General features: G+C 38.2%; 1 protein-coding gene and 1 long non-coding RNA gene across 3 annotated transcripts in view; both read right to left on the reverse strand.

Annotated features, from left to right (window-relative positions):
* Positions 1–414: 414 nt before the first annotated feature.
* Positions 415–18577, reverse strand: LOC123585940. The gene is made up of 3 exons (XR_006706499.1): positions 18566–18577; positions 15072–15077; positions 415–1913 (listed from the first exon to the last, which is right to left on the reverse strand). It is a non-coding gene; the product is annotated as an uncharacterized LOC123585940 (long non-coding RNA).
* A 483-nt stretch (positions 18578–19060) lies between these two features.
* Positions 19061–22738, reverse strand: part of CA13 (carbonic anhydrase 13) — a 49619-nt gene continuing 45941 nt past the window's right edge. For both annotated transcript variants that reach the window (XM_045454680.1, XM_045454679.1), the window contains exon 7: positions 19061–21270. In XM_045454680.1, coding sequence (XP_045310636.1) covers positions 21151–21270 — 120 coding nt within the window. In that variant the 3' untranslated portion in view covers positions 19061–21150. The remainder of the gene's footprint in view (positions 21271–22738) is intronic.

A 22738-nucleotide genomic window follows, 5' to 3' on the forward strand; every position in this document is an offset into this window, starting at 1 on the left:
AGTGAAATAAAGAGAGAACAAACTAGAAAAAACAAACAAACAAACACCTGGAGAGGACAAAAGAAACCAGGAGATTTGTCTCAGAAGAAAAGTGAAGAGGGGGCACCTGGGTGGCTCAGTCGGTTAAGTGGCCAACTCGAGCTCATGTCGTGATCTCACGGTTCGTGGGTTCAAGTCCCGCGTGAGACCCTATGCTGACAGCTCAGAACCTACAGCCGGCTTCGGATTCTGTTTCCCTCTCTCTGTGTCCCTCCCCTGCTCACGATCTGTTTCTCTCTGTCTCTCAAAAAATGAATAAAAAGGCTAAAAAAAAAAAAGTGAAGAGTTAAAAAAAAAGAAAGAAAAGAAAAAAAGAAAAGTGAAGAGATAGAAATGTACATACACATACATGTATGTATAGTTGTGGGTGTGTATTATAGGTGTGAGTGTGTGTATATATCTATATGTGTATGTACCTATGTGTAGGTGGGTGTATCCAGTGTATTTATGTCTAGCAAATAACTAAACTCATAATTGAGTACTTAGTATTTCTCTCTGATTCCATGCCAAGATTAAAGAAGAGTAAAGGAAGGTGACAGAGAAGAACTTATGACTTAGTTGAATATTCACATGTAAGCTAACCTAAATGAAGTTATTACAGAGCAATAGCATGTGATTAAATTTTGCCAAGCCATTTAAAAGACAGTATCTGACCTAGTTATAAGTTGACACATTTACAATAAACATTAATCAATTATAGAGACTAATTAGAGAATCAATCTGTTGTTGAACATCCACCATTAATAGATGTATTTGAGATAGTTCCTTTATTAAAAATATTTGAATGGAATATGCCCTCATAACATTCTCAATCTTACTGCTTTTTAACAAAGATGCATTTTCATTATATATGACAAGGAGTTTTTGCTTGGATAGGAATGAAGTGTATCCTCATAATAAAGAAAAAAATAGAGCTCTCTGTTTCCTTTCTTCCTTAATATTGGTTAGAAAGCCAGATCTGGCTTTGTGTTTTCTTAATAGACTCCTTTAAGTAAAGGAATCATTGGTGCTCAGATTTCAAACTCCTGTGATGAGTGAGCAAACTCAGCTTCAAGTATGCCTCTGTGTAGCTGCAAAGCACAACAGTACCTTCCATTGTTCAAGGAAGGAGCACTTCAAGCTTGTGTTTGTCTAGGCTCCGATTTCTAAAGGGAAAAACACAGAAAGTATATCAACTACACAGCAAATAATAGGAGCAAACAGATGTGGGTTTAGGAATTGTTGTTTCATTACTTGATCTCAGGATGTCTGAGTGACACGTGAAGAAACCCAACACAGAATAGTCCCTATGCCCAGAGAAAAGGACACTGTTAGGTTAATGATATTCGAGAGACCCCTTGGGATCAGGGCTCCAGGAGTTTCATGGGTCTCCAAGATTTTCATTATATAATAACCCTGAAAATTGTCTTCAAAAGTTTTTATAACTGCAAGACCTCTACTTGGTCATGGATTTGTGATCAGTCTGACTCATATTTATCACAGCCAATGCCTGCCATCTGTATCCCTGACTTTATTCTTTTGCTTTTCATCCCAGCTGGCTGAAAAAACACTGTATCTCCTTTATCAAAAGATAAGTTTCCCTAAAAGAAAATTCCCATGAAAATAAACAAGATGAAACAAAGAAACAGACTATGCTATTATTATTTTTTAAGATTACGCAAGGTGACCCTTTTTTATTTTTAACTCTATCCTTTAACAACTCTACGGGTAAAAGGAACACAGCAAACATCACATGTATTACTGACATCCTTCTGTATTCCCCTCTCCTCGTACGCATACATTGTACCTACTGCCTTCAGTGTGCACACATTATTTACTCTTTACAGTATCTCATGAATCCACAGCATCCCATTTTCCATGAGCCTGTGGCCTCCCTCTAGGTCGTGTAACATAAAGCTGGCTGAGCCATTCACCTCTGCACCGGCATTTGGCTGGAAGTGAAGTCAACACTGTTGACTGTACCCATCCTTCCTTTCCTCTTCAAGGTTTCCTCTACAAAGGTGGGATCTCCAAGCCAACTGGTGTGAAGAGTTTACACACTCAGCAGAAAAGGCATTATTTTAGGTATGCTGTCTCATTTTCTTTGTATTCTTTTTTATCCATTCTGCAAGTAATTTAAATAATTCCATTTTCAGTCCTTGGGGAGATTTAGAGACTTTCCCAATAAAAACTTGAGAATAAGAAAAGTAAGTTTAAAATTCTATACAGCAGCTAAATAGCTCTAAGAATTGGGCTTTACAATCTGTACATTATTGGATAAGAACAGACATTTAAGGACTATCCTTAAACGGTAAATGGCCCTCAGATCTGAAACTCTTACTTAGTGAATGTTGACATGTTAAAAGAAAGGATGTGCTAACTAGGGAAGAGGTTGATTTGTCACAAAACAATAGAAAATGAAAACCATAGAGGTACATAATAATAGAGTTTATCCAAATATGATCCAATGTTGAGAAAACATTAACCAACAGATCAAGTATTTTAGTTCTTCTGGCAAAATTATCCATATTTTGGAAATAAAGCTGGGAGATACAGCCAACAAAATTCTATTATTATGGTCTCACTTTGAAAATCACCCCTTCTAGTGAGCTGGATATTTTAAATTATTCCAGGTCTACTGATGTAAAACATTTACTTCTTCTATTTGTCTTCTTTGTCCTGAATTCCATACTCACTGAGAAAACTTCTGATTTGGTTTCCTATGCACGGTTACCTTCCTAGTGGAACTCAGTAAATATTCTTTGAATGCATGGTCATGCTGATCTGAGCATTCCAGATGATATCAGATGCATGCTACTGTTTATAAATTAATAACTTGACTTTTGTGTTTTCTGTATCAAACTTGTGGCCTCACTTATGAGTCTGCATTTAAAAAAGGAATTCATTGCAGTGACAAAGTAAGCTTCTAACCTTGCAGAGATATGGGCTTGGCTCTATACCTGGAGAACTTATTAAGGTATATCAACTTAGGACACTCCTTAGGAAGGAACCATCTGGCCACACCCTTCTGCACTGACCTAGCAAGAAAGCCGAATTGTAACTAATCTGCCAAGATAGATTATTGCTCTTTTTCCCAGAGAAGAAGTAAGAACTGGAAGGCCAGTAACTCTCTAAGGTAGGAGAGGAGGGATCAAGGGAAAGGGAAGGTCGATAAAAGTAAAAGATGAGACTGGGAAAGGATATGGCAAAGAAACCTGGAGTTCATGGTCAGAACCATTCTGTAATACACAATAAGAAGACAAAAGACTGGGAGGAAATTTTTTAAAACTGAGTGCTTAGAGCAGGAGAAGTGGCAATCTGCTAAGAGCAAAAGGGGGTGAGAAATTTCTGTTGGCACAAACCAGGGAACTACAGGCCAGGACTTCAGAGCATCTACAAGTAGTTTGGACTTGAATTCAAGGAGTTACCCCAAACTTAGAGGAAATTATATTGTTCCTTCGGCACCTAAATAGGAATTAGTGCAAATTGCTTGACCTTAGATTTGATGTTGCAAAGTGAATAGTAAATCTAGAAGGACCTGAACTGGAGTGGTTAATCCTATGCAAATAATGTGAGACTATGTGACCAGAATTTACCTTCTTACATCTGGGTAATATGGATGCATGTCCGTATCTAGTTCTATTACAGTATTAATAGAACTTAATTACTGTTCACTAGACCTGATCACAACTTATTTACTTATTTCTTTATTTATTTAAAAAAAATGTTTTTTCTATCACAACTCTTTGATAGCAGATCTCTGCTGAGAAGAATGAAGGGTGGGACACTGAATCATGACAGGGTCCGCGGGAAACACTTAGTCCTTTTGGTCTCAGGACCCTTTACTCTTGAAAGTTACTGAAGGATTTGGAAACAAAGCTAGGAAGGGAAGCGTCACAGGCAGCACCTGGTCTCCTTCCGAGTCACAGACCTCTGCTGATATGGGGCAGCGTAGAGCCAGTGAGCTGCCCTGGGGAAGCAGGCAGAGAAAGGGGAAACAGAGGAAAGAAATGATTATTTCAAGGAGGGAGGAGCCAAGATGGCGGAACAGCATGGAAGTTTTCTGTGTCTCGCGTCCATGAAATACAGCCAGACCAACACTAAACCATCCTACACACCTAGAAAACTGATTGGAGGATTAACGCAACAATCTGCACAACCTGAACCACAGAATTCAGCAGGTATGCGGCGCGGAGAGGTGAATTTGGGCAGCCAGAAGCCGCAAAAGGTAGGGAAACACTTTTGCGGGTGGAGAGAGGATGGAGACTGCAGAGGGGGGGAGAATACGGGAAAAGCACCCCTCCCCAAAAGCAGCTGGAGAGAAAGTGAAAAATTGGAAACAGCCGCAGGGACTAAACTAAAAAGGGAGAAAGGAGAAAGGAAAGGGTTTAAATTCCATTAAGACTAAACAAGGGGAGCACAAAGGCTGCAACTCCACAGCTCGATACCTGGTGGTGCTCTGGTGGGAAGGGCGAATCCCCAGGAGCAGAGTGGGGTCCGGGAGGTTCTTGGGCCACATGGGGAAAAGCGGTTCCACTGCTGGAAGGACGTTTGGTAGAGACTGTTGAAGCCACCTGGTCCCAGCCCAAAAGGCGGCCACATTCGCTGGTGCTGGAACAAGGTCCTTAAGGGTGAAGCCTGGTGCCAGATGTGTGTTGTGACTTCAATAATCCCTGAAACGCTGCTACAACACTGTCTCTGGGGCGGGCTAGCACCTGGCCGCAGTCTTGGGGCACCGGCAGCAGTGGGGTCCAGCAAGCGTTCCTGGGTGCAGCCGACATTCAGCCATTGCTCATTCGGCCATTGCTCTGTGACACCCACTCACAGAGGCGAGGAACCGGTCAAAGCCGCAGTCCTTCAGAAGTAAGGGGCCAGGGAAAACAGCCACATCTCAGACAAAACTCGGGAGAGGGCTACTGCCTGGGGCCTGGTCACGGAGATGAAAAAGCAGGGAGTGGACAAAAGCTGAAGGTGGACAGGTGCGCAATTGCTGATGTGGGAGAACAGACTGGGTAGCTGGCTGACGCCATTCACACCAATCCCGCACATGCAAACACGCACCTACGAGCCCCGCAACAATCCGCCCCAATAGGCTAGCAGCGCCATCTAGTGGAGAGTGGAGCTGTTACACTGAGCCCCGCCTAACTGGGCCAACTTCGCTCTTCAAGAACACAAGGCTCACCGCCAGCTTAATTTATGGACTATAAAGAGCTACATAGACTGACTTCTAGGGAAAAACGAAGCAATTTCAGTCCTACTTCAATCTGTTAGCAGGTTCATTAATTCAATTTCTTTCTTTTTTGTTCTTTTTTCTTTTTTATAATTCTTTTCTTTTTCTTGAATACAGAAAGAGAAAAAATTCATTTTTATTTTCCATTTTATTAGAAATATTTTTATTTAATTTTTATTAATATATTTTTTAATTTGTGTAAATTTTTTCGAATTCTGTTTTACTTCCATCATTTTATTTTAGTCTATGTAAGTGTATTCACCTTTTCAAATTTTCAAACAATCGCCTGTTTTTCTTTTTCATTTCTTTTCTTTTTCTTGAATGCAGAAAGAGAAAAACTTCATTTTTACCTTCAATTTCCCTTAAAAATATTTTTATTTAATTGTTTCACTATATGTTTTGCTTTTATGTAAATTTTTTCAAATTCTATTTTACTTCCATCATTTTATTTTAGTCTACTACAGTGTGTTCACTTTTTCAAATTTTCAAACGATTTCCTTTATTCCTTTTTTCTTTTTTCTCTTTTTTCTCTTTTTCATTTCTTTTCTTTTTCTTGAACACAGAAAAAGAAAAAATTCATTTTTATTTTTAATTTTTAATAAAAATATTTTTCTTTAATTTTTTCTACTATATTCTTTACTTCTGTGAATATTTTTTCAAATTCTATTTTACCTCCATCATCTCATTTTAGTCTACTTCAGTGTATTCATTTTTTCAAATTCTCAAGCGATTTCCTTTTTTTTTTCCTCCCCCCCCCTTTTTTTTTTCTCTAATCTGTCAAACCACTTTCAACACCCAGACCAAAACACACCTAGGATCTAGCATCATCTATTCGATTTGTGTTTACGTGTGTGTGTGTGTTTAACTTTTAATTTTAATATTTTTTTAATTGAAATTTTTTTAATTTCAATTTTTCTACCACATTAATTCCTGTTCTCCCTTCAAAATGACAAAATGAAGGAATTCGCCCCAAAAGAAGGAGCATGAAGAAACGACAGCCAGGGATTTAACCAACACAGATACAAGCAAGATGTCTGAACCAGAATTTAGAATCACGATAATAAGAATACTAGCTGGAGTCAAAAATAGATTAGAATCCCTTTATGCAGAGATAAAAGAAGTAAAAAATAGCCAGAATGAAATTAAAAATGCTATAATTGAGCTACAATCATGGATGGATGGAGCAGCGGCAAGGATGGACGAGGCAGAACAGAGAATCAGCAATATAGAGGACAAACTTATAGAGAATAATGAAGCAGAAAAAAAGAGGGAGATTAAGGCAAAAGAGCACAATTTAAGAATTAGAGAAATCAGTGACTCATTAAAAAGGAACAACATCAGAATCATAGGGGTCCCAAAAGAGGAAAAGAGAGAAATAGAGGTAGAAGGGTTATGTGAGCAAATCATAGTGGAAAACTTTCTTAACCTGGGGAAAGACACAGACATCAAAATCCAGGAAGCACAGAGGACCCCCATTAAATTCAACAAAAACCGACCATCAACAAGGCATTTCATAGTCAAATTCACAAAATACTCAGGCAAGGAGACAATCATGAAAGCAGCAAGGGAAAAAAAGTCCCTAACATACAAGGGAAGACAGATCAGGTTTGCAACAGACCTATCCACAGAAACTTGGCAGGCCAGAAGGGAGTGGCAGGATATATTCAGTGTGCTGAATCAGAAAAATATGCAGCCAAGAATTATTTGTCCAGCAAGGCTGTCATTCAAAATAGAAGGAGAGATAAAAAGTTTCCCAAACTAAAATTAAAGGAGTTTGTGACCACTAAACCAGCCCTGCAAGAAATTTTAAGGGGGACTCTCTGAGGGGAGAAAAGATGAAAAAAAAATAATATATATATATATATATATATATTTAATATAAATATAAATATATATATATATATATATATATATATATATATATATCAAAAGCAACAAAGATTAGAAAGGACCAGAGAACACCACCAGAAACTCCAACTCTACAAGCATCATAATGGCAATAAATTCATATCTTTCAGTACTCACTCTAAATGTCAGTGGACTCAATGCTCCAATCAAAAGACATAGGGTAATGGAATGGATAAAAAAACAAGATCCATCTATATGCTGTTTACAAGAGACCCACTTTAGACCTAAAGACACCTTCAGATTGAAAATAAGGGGATGGAGAACCATCTATCATGCTAATGGTCAACAAAAGAAAGCGGAGAAGCCATACTTATATCAGACAATCTACACTTTAAAATAAAGACTGTGTCAAGAGATGCAGAAGGGCATTATATCATAATCAAGGGGTCTATCCACCAAGAAGACCTAACAATTATAAACATTTATGCACCAAACGTGAGAGCACCCAAATATATACATCAATTAATCACAAACATAAAGAAACTCATCAGTAGTAATACCATAATAGTAGAAGACTTCAACACCACACTCACAGCAATGGACAGATCATCTAATCAAAAAATCATCAAGGAAACAATGGCTTTGAATGACACACTGGACCAGATGGACTTAACAGATACATTCAGAACATTTCATCCTAAAGCAGCACAATATACATTCTTCTCCAGTGCACATGGAACGTTCTCCAGAATAGACCGTATACTGGGACACAAATCAGCCCTAAGTAAGTACAAAAAGATCGAGATCATACTGTGCATATTTTCAGACCACAATTCTATGAAACTCGAAATCAACCACAAGAAAAAATTTGGAAAGGAAACAAATACTTGGAGACTGAAGAACATCCTACTAAAGAATGAATGGGCCAACCAAGCAGTTAAAGAGGAAATTAAAAAGTATATGGAAGTCAATGAAAATGATAACACCACAACCCAAAACCTCTGGGATGCAGAAAAGGTGGTCATAAGAGGAAAGGATATAACAATCCAGGCCTTCCTACAGAAGGAAGAAAGATCTCAGATACACAGCCTAACCTTATGCCTCAAGGAGCTGGAAAAAGAACAGCAAATAAAACCCAAAACCTAGAAGACAGTAAATAATAAGGATTAGAGCAGAAATCAATGCTATCAAAACCAAAAAAAAAAAAAAAAAAAAAAAAAAAAAAAAAAAAAAAAAACCAGTAGAACAGATCGATGAAACCAGAAGCTGGTTCTTTGAAAGAATTAACTAAATTTATAAACCACTAGCCAGTTTGATCAAAAAGAAAAAGGAAAGGACCCAAATAAATAAAATCAAGAATGAAAGAGGAGAGATCACAACCAACACAACAGAAATAAAAACAATAATAAGAGAATATTATGAGCAATTATATGCCAATAAAATGGGTACTCTGGAAGAAATGTACATATTCCTAGAAACATATACACTACCAAAACTGAAACAGGAAGAAATAGAAAATTTGAACAGACCCATAACCAGTAAGGAAATCGAATTAGTAATCAAAAATCTGCCAAAAAAACAAGAGTCCAGAGCCAGATGGCTTTCCAGGGGAATTCTACCAAACATTTAAGGAAGAGTTAACACCTATTCTCTTGAAACCTATTCTCTTGTTTCTCTTGAAACACTATTCTCTGTTCCAAAAAACAGAAATGGAAGGAAAACTTCCAAATTCTTTCTATGAAGCCAGCATTACCTTGATTCCAAAAGCAGACAGAGACCCCACTAAAAAGAATTATAGACCAATTTCCCTGATGAACATGGATGCAAAAATCCTTAACAAGATATTAGCCAACCAGATCCAACAATACATTAAAAAAATTATTCACCACAACCAAGTGGGATTTATACCTGGGATGAAGGGCTGGTTCAATATCCGCAAAACAATTAACGTGATTCATCACATCAATAAAAGAAAGGACAAGAACCATATGATCCTCTCAATAGATGCAGAGAAAGCATTTGACAAAATACAGCATCCTTTCTTGATAAAAACCCTCAAGAAAGTAGGGATAGAAGGAGCATACCTCAAGATCATAAAAGTCATATATGAATGACCCAATGCTAATATCATCCTCAATGGGGAAACACTGAGAGCTTTCCCCTTAAGGTCAGGAACAAGACAGGGATGTCTACTCTCACCACTGTTATTCAACATAGTATTGGAAGTCTTAGCCCCTACAATCAGACAACACAAAGAAATAAAAGGCATCCAAATTGGCCAGGAGGAGGTCAAACTTTCACTCTTCGGAGATGACATGACACTCTATGTGGAAAACCCAAAAGATTCCACCAAAACACTACTAGAGTTGATTCATGAATTCAGCAAAGTTGCAGGATATAAAATCAATGCACAGAAATTGGTTGCATTCCTATACACCAACAATGAAGCAACAGAAAGAGAGATCAAGGAATTGATCCCAGTTACAGTTGCACCAAAAACCGTAAAATACCTAGGAATAAATCTAACCAAAGAGGTGAAAATTCTATACGCTGAAAACTATAGAAAGCTTATGAAAGAAATTGAAGAAGACACAAATAAATGGAAAAAGATTCCATGCTCCTGGATAGGAAGAAGAAATACTGTTAAAATGTCAATACTACCCAAAGCAATCTACATATTCAATGCAATCCCTATCAAAGTAACACCATCATTCTTCACAGAGCTAGAACAAATAATCCTAAAATTTGTATGGAACCAGAAAAGACTCCAAATAGCCAAAGCAATCTTGAAAAAAAAAAACCAAAGCAGAAGGCATCACAATCCCAGACTTCAAGCTATACTACAAAGCTGTAATCATCAAGACAGTATGGTACTGGCACAAGAACAGACACTCAGATCAATGGAACAGAGTAGAGAACCCAGAAATGGACCCACAAACATACAGCCAACTAATCTTTGACAAAGCAGAAAAGAATATCCAATGGAATAAAGACAGTCTCTTCAGCAAGTGGTGCTGGGAAATGGACAGTGACATGCAGAAGAATGAACCTGGACCACTTTCTTACACCATACACAAAAATAAACTCAAAATGGATGAAAGACCTCAATATAAGACAGGAAGCCATAAAATTCCTCGAGGAGAAAGCAGGCAAAAACCTCTTTGATCTTGGCCACAGCAACTTCTTACTCAACACATCTCTGGAGGCAAGGGAAACAAAAGCAAGAATGAACTACTGGGACCTCATCAAAATAAAAAGCTTCTGCACAGTGAAGGAAACAATCAGCAAAACTAAAAGGCAACCGACCGAATGGGAGAAGATATTTGCAAATGACATATGAGATAAAGGGTTAGTATCCAAAATCTATAAAGAATTTATCAAACTCAACACCCAAAAAATGAATAATCCAGTGAAGAAATGGGCAAAAGACATGAATAGACACTTCTCTAAAGAAGACATCCAGATGGCCAACCAACACGTGAAAAAATGCTCAACATCACTCATCATCAGGAAAATACAAATCAAAACCACAATGAGATACCACCTTACACCTGTCAGAATGGCTAACATAAACAACTCAGGCAACAACAGATGTTGGTGAGGATGCAGAGAAAGAGGATCTCTTTGTGTTGTTGGTGGCAATGCAAGCTGGTGCAGCCACTCTGGAAAACAGTACGGAGGTTCCTCAAAAAACTAAAAATAGAACTACCCTATGACCCAGCAGTTGCACTACTAGGCATTTATCCATGAGATACAGGTGTGCTGTTTCGAAGGGACACATGCACCCCCATGTTTATAGCAGCACTTTCAACAATAGCCAAAGTATGGAAAGAGCCCAAATGTCCATCGATGGATGAATGGATAAAGAAAATGAGGTACACGTAAACAATGGAGTATTACTTGGCAATCAAAAAGAATGAAATCTTGCCATTTGCGACGTGGATGGAACTGGAGGGTATTAAGCTAAGTGAAATTAGTCAGAGAAAGACAAAAATCCTATGACTTCACTCATATGAGGACTTTAAGAGACAAAACAGATGCACATAAGGGAAGGGAAAGAAAAATAATATAAAAACAGGGAGGGGGACAAAACAGAAGAGACTCATAAATATGGAGAACAAACTGAGGGTTACAGGAGGGGTTGTGGGAGGGGGGATGGGCTAAATGGGTAAGGGGCACTAAGGAATCTATTCCTGAAATCATTGTTGCACTATATGCTAATTTGGATGTAAATTAAAAAAAAAAAATAGAAACAAACAAGAAAAGTTACTGAAGACCCCAAAGAGCTTTTGTTAATGTGGGTTATATCTGTTATTCACTATACTAGAAATTACAACTGAGAAAATATTAAGTATTTATGTATCAGTTCATCTAAAGATAATGGACTTATATAGTAAATAAGTGAACATGACAAATTTTATGAAAATAATATTTTATAAAACAAAAAATGTAGTAAGTGGCACTTACATTTTTGTAAATCTCTAATATCTGGCTAACTAGAAGACAAGTTGATTCTTATGTCTGTTTCTACATTTAATCTGTCATGTTAGGCTCTTTTGTTTGAACTGCTTGTAGGAAATCCAGCTTCACACAGACACATAGCTAGAAAATAGAGGAGTACATTAGTAGCCTTTTTGGATAATTGTGGATATTCTTCGTTAGTAATACACCAAAACTTAACAATTGGCGTTTTCTTAAAAGTTACATATAAATCAACTCTATGAATAAACTTTTCATACTTTTTGCACTAAAATTTATTGGTCTATCTTGCATTGTGAATAGATATTTTATCTGTGCATGCATTTGTAACATCACGCACCTTTTGTTTAGAAAGTATTGCTTCACTGAGTTATGCGTATCTTCAAAATGTTGGCACAATTCATTAGATGATATCACAAAAATCACATTTAAAAAAATTACCACTGGTCTCATCAAAAATGTCTTTAAGCATTGAGAAGCTGGCATGCTCGCCTGGGCAGATGTAAGTTTTCCAAAATCCTAATTTTCTCTTTAGAGTTCTAATTTTATCTTTGCCAACAAACGCTTTTAGTTGTTTTTCTTGAAATGAAAAGCTCACTTTGCTCATTTCCAGGAAAATATTTGCCGATTATCCAAGTCTGACTATCCAGTTTGTCAGTTGCTCTTTTATGTAAAAATGATGCTCAATGAAAAGAGTGCAGGACACTTGGCTGGCTCGGTTGGTAGCGTGTGTGATTCTTGATCTCAGGGTTGTGAGTTCAAGCCCCACATGGAGTGTAGGGTTTACTTAAAAAAAAAAAAAAAAAGAAAGAAAAAGTGTCTAGTTCAGTTTGCAACTCAAATCATTGCAAAATGCTTTCCCTAAAGAAAACTACCATACTTCTATATGCAGGTGAAGTTCTGGCAAATTTCCCATTATGTCACACCAAGTTAAACGAATGTGTACTTGGGACTTGAGATTAATAGTTAAGCTCAAACTAATTTTCAATAATATGAATCCAATTAACCTTAACAACAAGGACTTTCTTAAGAGAAAATGGCATTTTAAAACGATGCATGCAAGAAAAAAATGACTATTAACACCATTTATTGCCACAGCCTTGATTTATGCTAAGAAATCAGCAATTTTATCCATCATCACTTTACACCATCAGTGCAAATACCAAAGCAGTTGAAAAAGGCAAATAATACCTTTGACTTCACTGACCCCCTACAAGTATCTCTGGGGCCCCAGATATCTGCAAACCACTTTGAGCAAAGCTGGTCCATGGCATAGGTTGTGGAAGAAAATTTCATAGTCGTCCAGATGATGGCAGCAGAACGTTTTAGTCAGAGGTTTTAGGAGGACCTTGGCCCTAACAAGGAAGGGCTTCCGGTGGTTGGAGACCATCCTAGGGAAAGGGTGTGTGCATTTAATCACAAAGAAACAACTACAATCTAAACCTCCACCCTCATTTATCTTGAATTAATTTCACAATTGATTAACATTTCCCTAAGGGAAGAAATTGCTTGAGATTTTAGGTCAGTAAACTGTGGACACTTGTTACTTCATTGAAGAAGAGTGGATTTCAAAACGTGCTAATTTTACACGTCATCAGAGCATTTATTACTCATTCATGTGTTCATTTGTTAATGCTTTCCAAAAATACTTCCTAAAGCCACCTGTAAAGACAAAGGCACTGAGAATAGTAGGTATGATCAATCACTAGACCAATCCATAGAAGACTAAGAGAGATGCGGATGAAAGCTAACAGAGACCTCTCTGCCTCCTTGGAACAAGAGAGAAGCCAGAGAGAGACAGACCACAGTGATCAGAAACCGACATCAACATAGGAGTCCTGCATGGAACACCAACTGAATTGCATCAACAAATAGCGCTTTTCTGCTGACATTACCAGGTTTGCCGATTCCAGTTTAGGTACCCATCCTTCCTCATCCCTGTGAAAAAGTATTGACTTAACATTGTATCAAAGCACTGGCAGAAAAAAGAAAAAAACACCTTTTAAAAATCTTGTGCCCCAGGGGCTCCTGGGTGGTTCAGTCGGTTGAACATCCAACTTTGTCTCGGGTCATTATCTCATGGTTTGTGGGTTTGAGCTCCACATCTGGCTCTGTGCTGACAGTTCAGAGCCTGGAACCTGATTCAGATTCTGTGTCTCCCTCTCTCTCTGTCCCTCCTCTGCCCATGCTGTTCTCTATCTCAAAAAAATAAACATTAAAAAAAAAAAAAATCTTGTGCCCTTACTGAAATGCCGACCTTGCCTTTGGCTTGAGAAACTTCATTCTCTTTTAGGTGGCTGATGGTGAGTTCTGGAAGGTATCAATTAGCTCATGAGTTTTATTCTCTTCAGACCACTCTTCAGCCACTCTTTCAGTTACAGAGTAGACATTTATTGCTTTTGTCACCCAGGAACCTTTCTCCCTTCCTCAGGTACTAGCCCCCAGTTTCCTTTTGCGGTAGCCAGCCCTCCTCTGTTCTTAGTCTGTGAAGCTTGGGAAGGCTGGTTCCACCTGCTTCTCCAAACGGATGTTCCACCTGCTGGCCATGATGATAAGGATGGACATGTGACTCAACTGAGGCAAATGAGTGAAAGACAGACATTTTTTGAAGTTTTTGAAGAAAGAAGCTCTCCTTTACCATTGGTGTGGCTTAAGGAGGTGGTTTAGGTATAGAGGTGCAGGCTTCTACCCTTCCATATGAAGGGAGAGTCTGACTGATAACAAAACCCACAGAGGTGGAGACAGCCAAGAAGTAGGAACATTGAGGACTGATTGTAGCCTGTGGCTTCACATTATTGCTTTATCCGAGTTGTGTTGGAGTTCCTATTGTTCTCAAGCAAAAGAGTCCTCACTGATCCATTTCCTTACCCCCTAGCACCAAACACAAATCTACATTAGAGAACCAGAAAATCCAATTTTCAAAATATCACACTTGCAAACTTTTGTGCCTCTATTAATTTATCTGGAATTAATTTCTGCACCTTTTTCATGTTTCCTTAGCACTCTATAGATAGCTGAAATTAAACTACTTAATAACATTTCATATGTTGCAATTTATTTTTATACTTGTCTTAGATTTTGAGCTAAGAAAAGCAACCATATTTTAATCATCTTTATATCTCTAGTACCTAACATAACATTTAGCACATATCAGATGTCTGACAAACTGTGCTCAAATTAAATTTCCAGAATGGGAGTGTTCAGCAAAGTTCTTCCATCTTTGGAGACTTCCAGCCCAATATCACAGTCATTTGATGAGCTTAATAGAGATCCCAGTCCTCGGTCCCTGGCTGGTTTTAAGTCCGTTTCTCCTCGGATCCATTCCTGGATCTTTCCACTGATCTGCTCTGTATGACAGAAAGGATGATTTCTCATATTTCCACATTATCTGGCATCTGACTAGGTTAGGACAGAATAAAAGGAGAACCCAGAGTATGTCTCCCCCTCTCTCTATCTCAAACCAGGTTTCACATAGTGGCTGACTCCAAAAACTAACCAGATCCTGCTCATCAAGTCTACTCCAGTTTCAACTTCATCTGGGTGGCCATGGTGCCTGGGCTCCAGGAATATTGCCTCCTTTAAGGAAGGTGATCTCTAGGTTGCCTCACTGTTCTCTTTAGTTTTTCAACATCTTTTCTCACTTGTATAATCAAATCCAAGCATTGGTTCCTATGATCTCATTGAGACACAAACCCAGAGTTTTTGCAACTCTAAATTGAGCATAGCTAAAATCAACTGACCAGTCCCTCCACTTAGAGGAGCTTGTATTGAAAACAGATTCATTAGGAAAGTTTAAAATTTTTTAATGTTTACTTATTTATTTTGAGAGAGAGAGAGAGAGAGAGAGAGAGAGAGAGAGAAAGAGAGAGAGCATGAGCAGGGAAGAGGCAGAGAGAGAGGGAGAGAATCCCAAGAAGGCTCCACACCCAGCACAGAGCCCGACATGGGGCTTTATCCTATGAACCCTGAGATCATTGACCTGAGCCAAAATCAAGGGTCAGACGCTCAACCTACTGAGTCTCCAAGGCACCCCTAATTAAGGAAGTGAAAGTACCCACTTTCTTTCACCAGATGATTTACACTGGTAGGAATGTTGAAGACCTTCAGGCAAGAAGACTTTCCTTAGCCCATAACAGGAGGTAGGGGATCTCTGCTCGTTATTAATTCCTCTTTAGGAAGGTACAGGTGAGTTTGAGCCACAACAGAAAAATCTGCAAGTAATTCAATTCGATAAACTTTTTTAAGTCAAAGTTTAACTCACATAAAATTTACTCAGTCGAGTTAATAAAACACCCAAATTTCTGAGTTAGTGTATGGCAGCATAAATTTAATTTTTGTTACAAAAATTCAACATTTGATGTTTCCACTATTAAGCTATGCTGCAAAAAGAGCAAAGACATCGAATCTTAATTCAACAGGGTCACGGTGCATAAACTTCTTGTAAACTTCTGAGGTATCCTCTAACAAAGCCTCATCACTAGTTCCTCCACAGTTAATTGGAAATTGTTTCTGTTCATCTATTTCGTAGATATGCCCATCTACGTGAACTAATGCAATAAAGCACGAACTAATGCATTCTGTTCATTGCTATACATCAGTCCTTGGTGTGAGGTGTCAGGGTACAGGTAAGAATGAGACATGTAGGCAACATTGTGACGTGGTTCAAATTCACCTCAATTATGTGAACACTCAGATCATTGGCTCTCTGGTACCATGTCCACATTCCTTCCATCAAAGACATTATTCCCACCAAAACCCACCATGCAAAGATCAGATACCTTGAAGTAGAAATGACTGGTGGCAACTTAAACAATTATCCACTGAGACGAGTTTGCATTTCAATGGGTATTGAAATCTTAATATAAAAAAATTAATCTTCTTCAGAATTTGAAACAGGAGCAAGTTGGGGTAGTTATTCATGGGCCGGGGTGGCTTCCCACCCTCCGTAATGAGACCACTATTCCTTGGCCTACATTTTCTGCAGTCCCACTCCAAAGGTATTAAAAGGCTTTTACAAAATATTCTACTCCGTTGTCACTTATGATGAAATGTGTATAGGTAAAGCTACATTTTCAATAACCTTGTGTTAGAAATAAAGGACTTCCCTATGAACAGCCCATTTGAAATACCCATGGAGTATTATGAAATACCCATAGTGAGTATTTCAAAATGTGGTCTTGCTCTTCTCCCTTCCCTTCCTTTCCCTTCCCTTTCGGGGTCCAGGCAGCCCAGCACAGGACATCACAGCCCAAGCTGAGTGAGAAGGGCATCCATGCAATGTGGGGGTGAGAGGCTGCAGGTGGTGATGGAATACGGTTACATACAGAAGAATTGGTCAAATAAATACATGTGTTGAGGATAATGGAAGCCTGGTTTCTTACTTTTGGAAATGAGAATTACAAATACAGAAATGGAGAACTAGAATGAAACTTGCAGTTGGACAGAAATTGGACATATGAGTGTGAAATCATGTTTCCTAACACAGATAAATATAGAAATACCAGTGTTGAAGCTGTATATGCACATGATGTATGTGTGCATGTATGAACATGTGTGTGTACACATTCCCAACTTCTGTCCCTGGAGAGGACCTAGAAGTAGTGACATTCCAATAGCAGTGAGATCATCTAGTACCCAGACTGGTTTTCTCAATACTAGCAGGGTCCCTTTGGAGAAATGGTAGATCCTAGGACTAGGAAAGGGAAAGAATGAGATGAGCCAGGCATGTCAAACTGCTGTCAGAAAGTAAGCAAACAGGGACATGTCAAAAGGACACAGAAGTCATCTTGAAGGTGCTCCCACTGGGCAAATCAAGAAAAATTTGGGGGCACCTGGGTGGCTCAGTCAGTCGGGCATCTGACTTCGGCTCAGGTCACGATCTCACAGTCTGTGAATTGGAGCCCCACGTCAGGCTCTGTGCTGACAGCTCAGAGCCTGGAGCCTGCTTCAGATTCTGTGTCTCCCTCTCTCTCTGCCCCTCCCCTGCTCATGTTCTGTCTCCCTCTCTCTCTCAAAAATAAATATGAAATTGGGAATGCAAGCTGGTGCAGCCACTCTGGAAAACAGTATGGAAGCTCCTCAAAAAACTAAAAATAGAACTACCCTATGACCCAGCAGTTGCACTACTAGGCACTTGTCCGCGGGATACAGGTGTGCTGTTTCAAAGGGACACATGCACCCCTGTGTTTATAGCAGCACTTTCAACAATAGCCAAAGTATGGAGAGAGCCCAAATGTCCATCGATGGATGAATGGATGAAGAAAATGAGGTACACACATACAATGGAGTATTACTCGGCAATCAAAAAGAATGAAATCTTGCCATTAACAACTACATGGATGGAACTGGAGGGTATTATGCTAAGTGAAATTAGTCAGAGAAAGACAAAAATCCTATGACTTCACTCATATGAGGACTTTAAGAGACAAAACAGATGCACATAAGGGAAGGGAAAGAAAAATAATATAAAAACAGGGAGGGGGACAAAAGAGAAGAGACTCATAAATATGGAAAACAAACTGAGGGTTACTGGAGGGGTTGTGGGAGGGGGGGATGGGCTAAATGGGTAAGGGGCACTAAGGAATCTACTCCTAAAATCATTGTTGCACTATATGCTAACTAATTTGGATGTAAATTTAAAAAAATAAAAAATAAAACAAGTTAATAAAAATAAATAAATAAATACACATTAAAAAATTTTTTAAAAAGAAAAATTTGTGAATGAGAATAAATAGATAAGGTATTAGTGATAATATAATAGTAATAATGATAATAAGTAACTGAATAAATTAGGAATTGCTAAGTCCTTAATAAAGTAAATTAATTAATATTTATGTGGTCTCAAAACACATCCTCACACAAATATGTTAATTACAAAGGGTAAACAACTTTGCAGTGGAGAAACCTAGCAGACACTGTCTTAAGTGATGAAAGTGAATATTCTCCGCAAGAGAAAAAAAAATCACAATTGGTTGCCTGATAGGATGAAACGAGAAGAGCACAGCATGCAACACTGCTTTTCTGATATTCCTGCCAACGATGCATAACCTGTATCTAATCGTAGGAAACCTTGAACAAACCCAAATTGGGGGACATTCTATAAAATAACTGGCTTATAATCGTCAAAAGTGTCAAGGTCATAAAACCAAGAAAAGACTGGAGGATCGTTTCCAACTGAAGGAAACTGCACAGCTAAATGAACAATTTTTCTCAAATAGATTAGGGGGTAATAATAAAGCAATATTAATTTCATGGTTGTTTTAGCCATGTTGCAACCATGTAGGACAATATCCTCACTTGTAGAAAATATAAATTAAAATCTGTAGCAAGATGGAGAAGCAGGTTGGCAGCTTACTCTCAAATAATTCAGAAAACAAATGTACTGTGTTTGCATTTTTTCTGTGAGTTTGAGATTATCTTCTAAATAAGAAATGTAAAAATCGAATCTCATTCTGTGTCATGCATATACAAGTCCCTAATACAGTATAAAGTTTGTCTCATTTTCTTTATTGTGGTTGGATTCAACTTAAATTAAAATGCAAAGTGCTTAATAAACATAAATCCAATACACGTATGGGAAACAAAAGAAATCTATATTAGTATTTACAACTCTTTAATCTTGTTAAGAGATCAACAACTTCAACACACACTTAGACCTTTTCCCCCTAAGAGAGAAATAAATTCCCAATCTTCAAGATAATCAGTGCTGTGTAGACTTTTTTAGTCTACTAAAGTCCAATTTGTAACATAGAACCGATGCAATACTGTAGCAGAAACCATAAATTACAAAGTAATAACTCTCATGCAAAGTAGTTACACTCCCCATGATATACCCCTTCAAACAGAACATTACTTTTTCTGAGGAAGCAGACTTCTTTCTCTGACTAGGATACTTTACAACGTGTCCTTCCAAACTAAAGAAACACTTTACCATTCAATACTGGTATTTTTAAAGCCATTAAAACATCTGGTGACACAGGTAGATTTAATAATCATGCCTTTAAAAGGAAACCATTTTTAAGCGATAACTTACATTATACTTGTTACATTAACTTATAATGTATTTAATCCCAAGCGGCAAGATAATTACCAAAGATATCAAATAAAACGTTTTAAAACATTTAATTCGTTAAATATTTACTAGATGGCAAGCTCCTGTGAAGCGTAAGCTAGATGGGGGAAAACAAAAATGACCAATATCCACATTAGTCTTCAGGAGATTATCTTCTGCAACCAAGTACAGCATTATTACACAACTTACTGATTCTCAGTGATCCTATCAAGAAGACTACTGCAGAATAATTTGAATTATTAAAATCTACATCTGGAGGAGAAGCGGTGTGTGACACAAATTAATAAAATCAAGGAAACTCAGCTAAACTTCTCTCGAGGACAGAAGCGTACCGTGTGTTCAAGTCTTAATGTGATTAATGCTTAGTGTCGCTCCATTTGTACCAAAGAGAGTAAAAGGACTTCCACCATCCTCCTTCACCAAAAACAAACAAAAATATATGAGAGACGATAGATTAAAATGAATATCAGAAGCCAATTTAAAAAATTACTTACGAGATTGAGGGACATGTATCAAAGGGGAGACGGGCTTTGCCAAGGAAATGGGTTGCAGGGTTTGTAGACTCATTGTACATTCACACGAGGCCCGGGTAAATGTTTTTCACCAGTTGACACAACACTAACCTTCACGGGACTGTTTGCTGCTCTGTTGCCAAAACATAGGAGGAAAGCAGGCGACCCATCCATCATACCCTTGGGGAGCTCCACCTGGGTGGTACCCTGCGATCTGTTAGTCTCAAACCATGTCTATACATTGGGCAAGCACTGTATCTGATCAATTATTAACCAGTTTATCATTAACATTACTGCATGACTGTGATATAGGGCAAAACTCATTAAAGTGTAAACAGTCATTTATATCCAGAGGAATTCCTTGCCAAAATGGTATCGGTTCATTTTGAGCTGTGAAATAGACAGAGTAAGGAGTTATATCCCCACCCCCACCCCCACCCCCCGAGTACTCATATTGTTCATTCTATTAAAGGTACCATGCGATGAGAATCGACAACATAATCAAAACAAAAATTCACTTTAAAAGGAAGTATTATCGACTTTTTATGAATTGGAATGATAACAAGACAGCAAGCTGACTCATTTGTGTAGAAAAAGATATCACAATCTTATCATTCTGGAAAAGAATTTAAATTTTTCACCAAACATCACTGAGAGAGATGACTGATTCAATCTCTAGGGCAAGGGGAAAATCTTAATACATTCTGAGATTTGTGATGCCTGCCATGTTTTCACACAGGTTGAAGTAGATGCACTTCATGGGCTTTAACACACATCAAACAATGTTTCCTGTTTGGACACCCATGAGGGAAAATCTGAGACAGATGAGTTATTAGTTTGATTAAAGAGATCTGATCTTTGTGGTACTGAAACTGACAGCAGCCATATGGTACCTGTAAACCAGAATCCTGGGAAAGAACTGTTACTAGGGATTTTTGTGTTTTGTTTTTTTCTCCACCGACTGGTTTGGGGTGGTCGACTGGTGACAACTTTTAATGGAAAGAGGCTCTCACTTTTCGGCCCTTCAGAGGCTGTGGCGGACGGTGATTGCTCAACAGAAAAGCTGCTGCTTCGCCCTCCGCGGTACAGAGGAGAGTGCGGAATGTGGCCAGCTGTTGAAAACAAGAGAAGAGTTCGTTTCAGCATAGAAAGCCACACCTGCGGGGACACCTAGGTGGCTTGGTCAGTTAAGTGTCTGACTCTGGATTTCGGCTCAGGTCATGATCTCACAGTTGTAAGATAGAGCCCCATGTCAGGCCAGCTTGGAATTCTCTCTCCCCTCTCTCTGCCTCCCGTCTGCTGGTGTTCTCTCTCTTTCTCTCTCTCTCTCTCTCTCTCTCTCAAAATTAATAATAAATAAACATTAAAAAAAAAAGTCATATATAACCTTTCCCTTACCAGGAACTAAAATACTGCAGTAAAAGTGTTCTAAATTATGAGTCATATATATAATAAAACAATACTTCTACTAAGTCCTCACCACTATACAAATACCTATGGGTTCAAAAACTTAAGTACATAAGCATTCTTTATCTGGAGATGAAAGTAATATGAGGAAACAACATCTAGAATGTGGTTCAAAGAGTCCATATCTAGGAATCAGAGAATGTCACCTACCAAGTCAGAGGAGGACAGTGGAAAGGTCACTGCACTGGCTTTCAAGGCTAGGTCCCAGTTCTGGGCCTGGTACAGACCAGTTGTGTGACCTTGAGCTCTAGCCTTCAGTTACTTCATCTATAAAGTAATGCATTGGATTATATTCCTTCAATAGCTGTCTTCCAACTCTTGGAATTACAATGGACGCTTATCAGTATTCCGGCACAACATGGCCTCAATTCGCACAGGAACCTTGTGGTCCTCATCCTATGGAATTTTGATCTTTTAAGTACTGTTTTCCTGAAACAATTATTTTGCCCTCACCATACTTGAGCCTTGGAAACAATAACCATGGTAAACATCTAGTACCCTTCAACCTCTGATAATGTTTAAATACAATTTAACTGGGATAGGCATATTTCTCATCAAAAGAGCTTAATTTTTCTTATTACAAAAAATGTTTACTTATCTTACAAACTTCATACAATATACAAGCATCAAGAGGAAGACAGAAGTTACTAGTAATCACAAGACATAATCACAGTTAACATTATGGAGTATATCCTTCCAGATGTTTTTCTTTATATAAACACATGAGCACACATGCACATACACACAACGTGTTTTATTACAAAAATAGACTACCATGCTCTTTTGAAACTTTATTTTTTTAATTAATATATATCTTAGATATCTTGCCTGTCAATAAACATAAATCTATGTCACTATTTTTTTAAGTTTATTTAATTATTTTGAGGGACACAGAGACAGTGTGAGTAGGGGTGGGGCAGAGAGAGAGGGAGAGAGAGAATATCCCACGCAGGCTCTGCACTGTCAGCACAGAGCCTGATGTGGGGCTTGAACTCATGAGACAATGAGATCATGACCTGAGCAGAAACCAAGAGTCAGACACTTAACCAACTGAGCCACCCAGGCACCCCTATGTCACTACTTTTAATTGCTGAAAAGTTTTCTATTATAAGC

Source organism: Leopardus geoffroyi, chromosome C3 (assembly GCF_018350155.1).
Source record: "Leopardus geoffroyi isolate Oge1 chromosome C3, O.geoffroyi_Oge1_pat1.0, whole genome shotgun sequence".
In the NCBI taxonomy this organism is placed as follows: Eukaryota; Metazoa; Chordata; class Mammalia; order Carnivora; family Felidae; genus Leopardus; species Leopardus geoffroyi.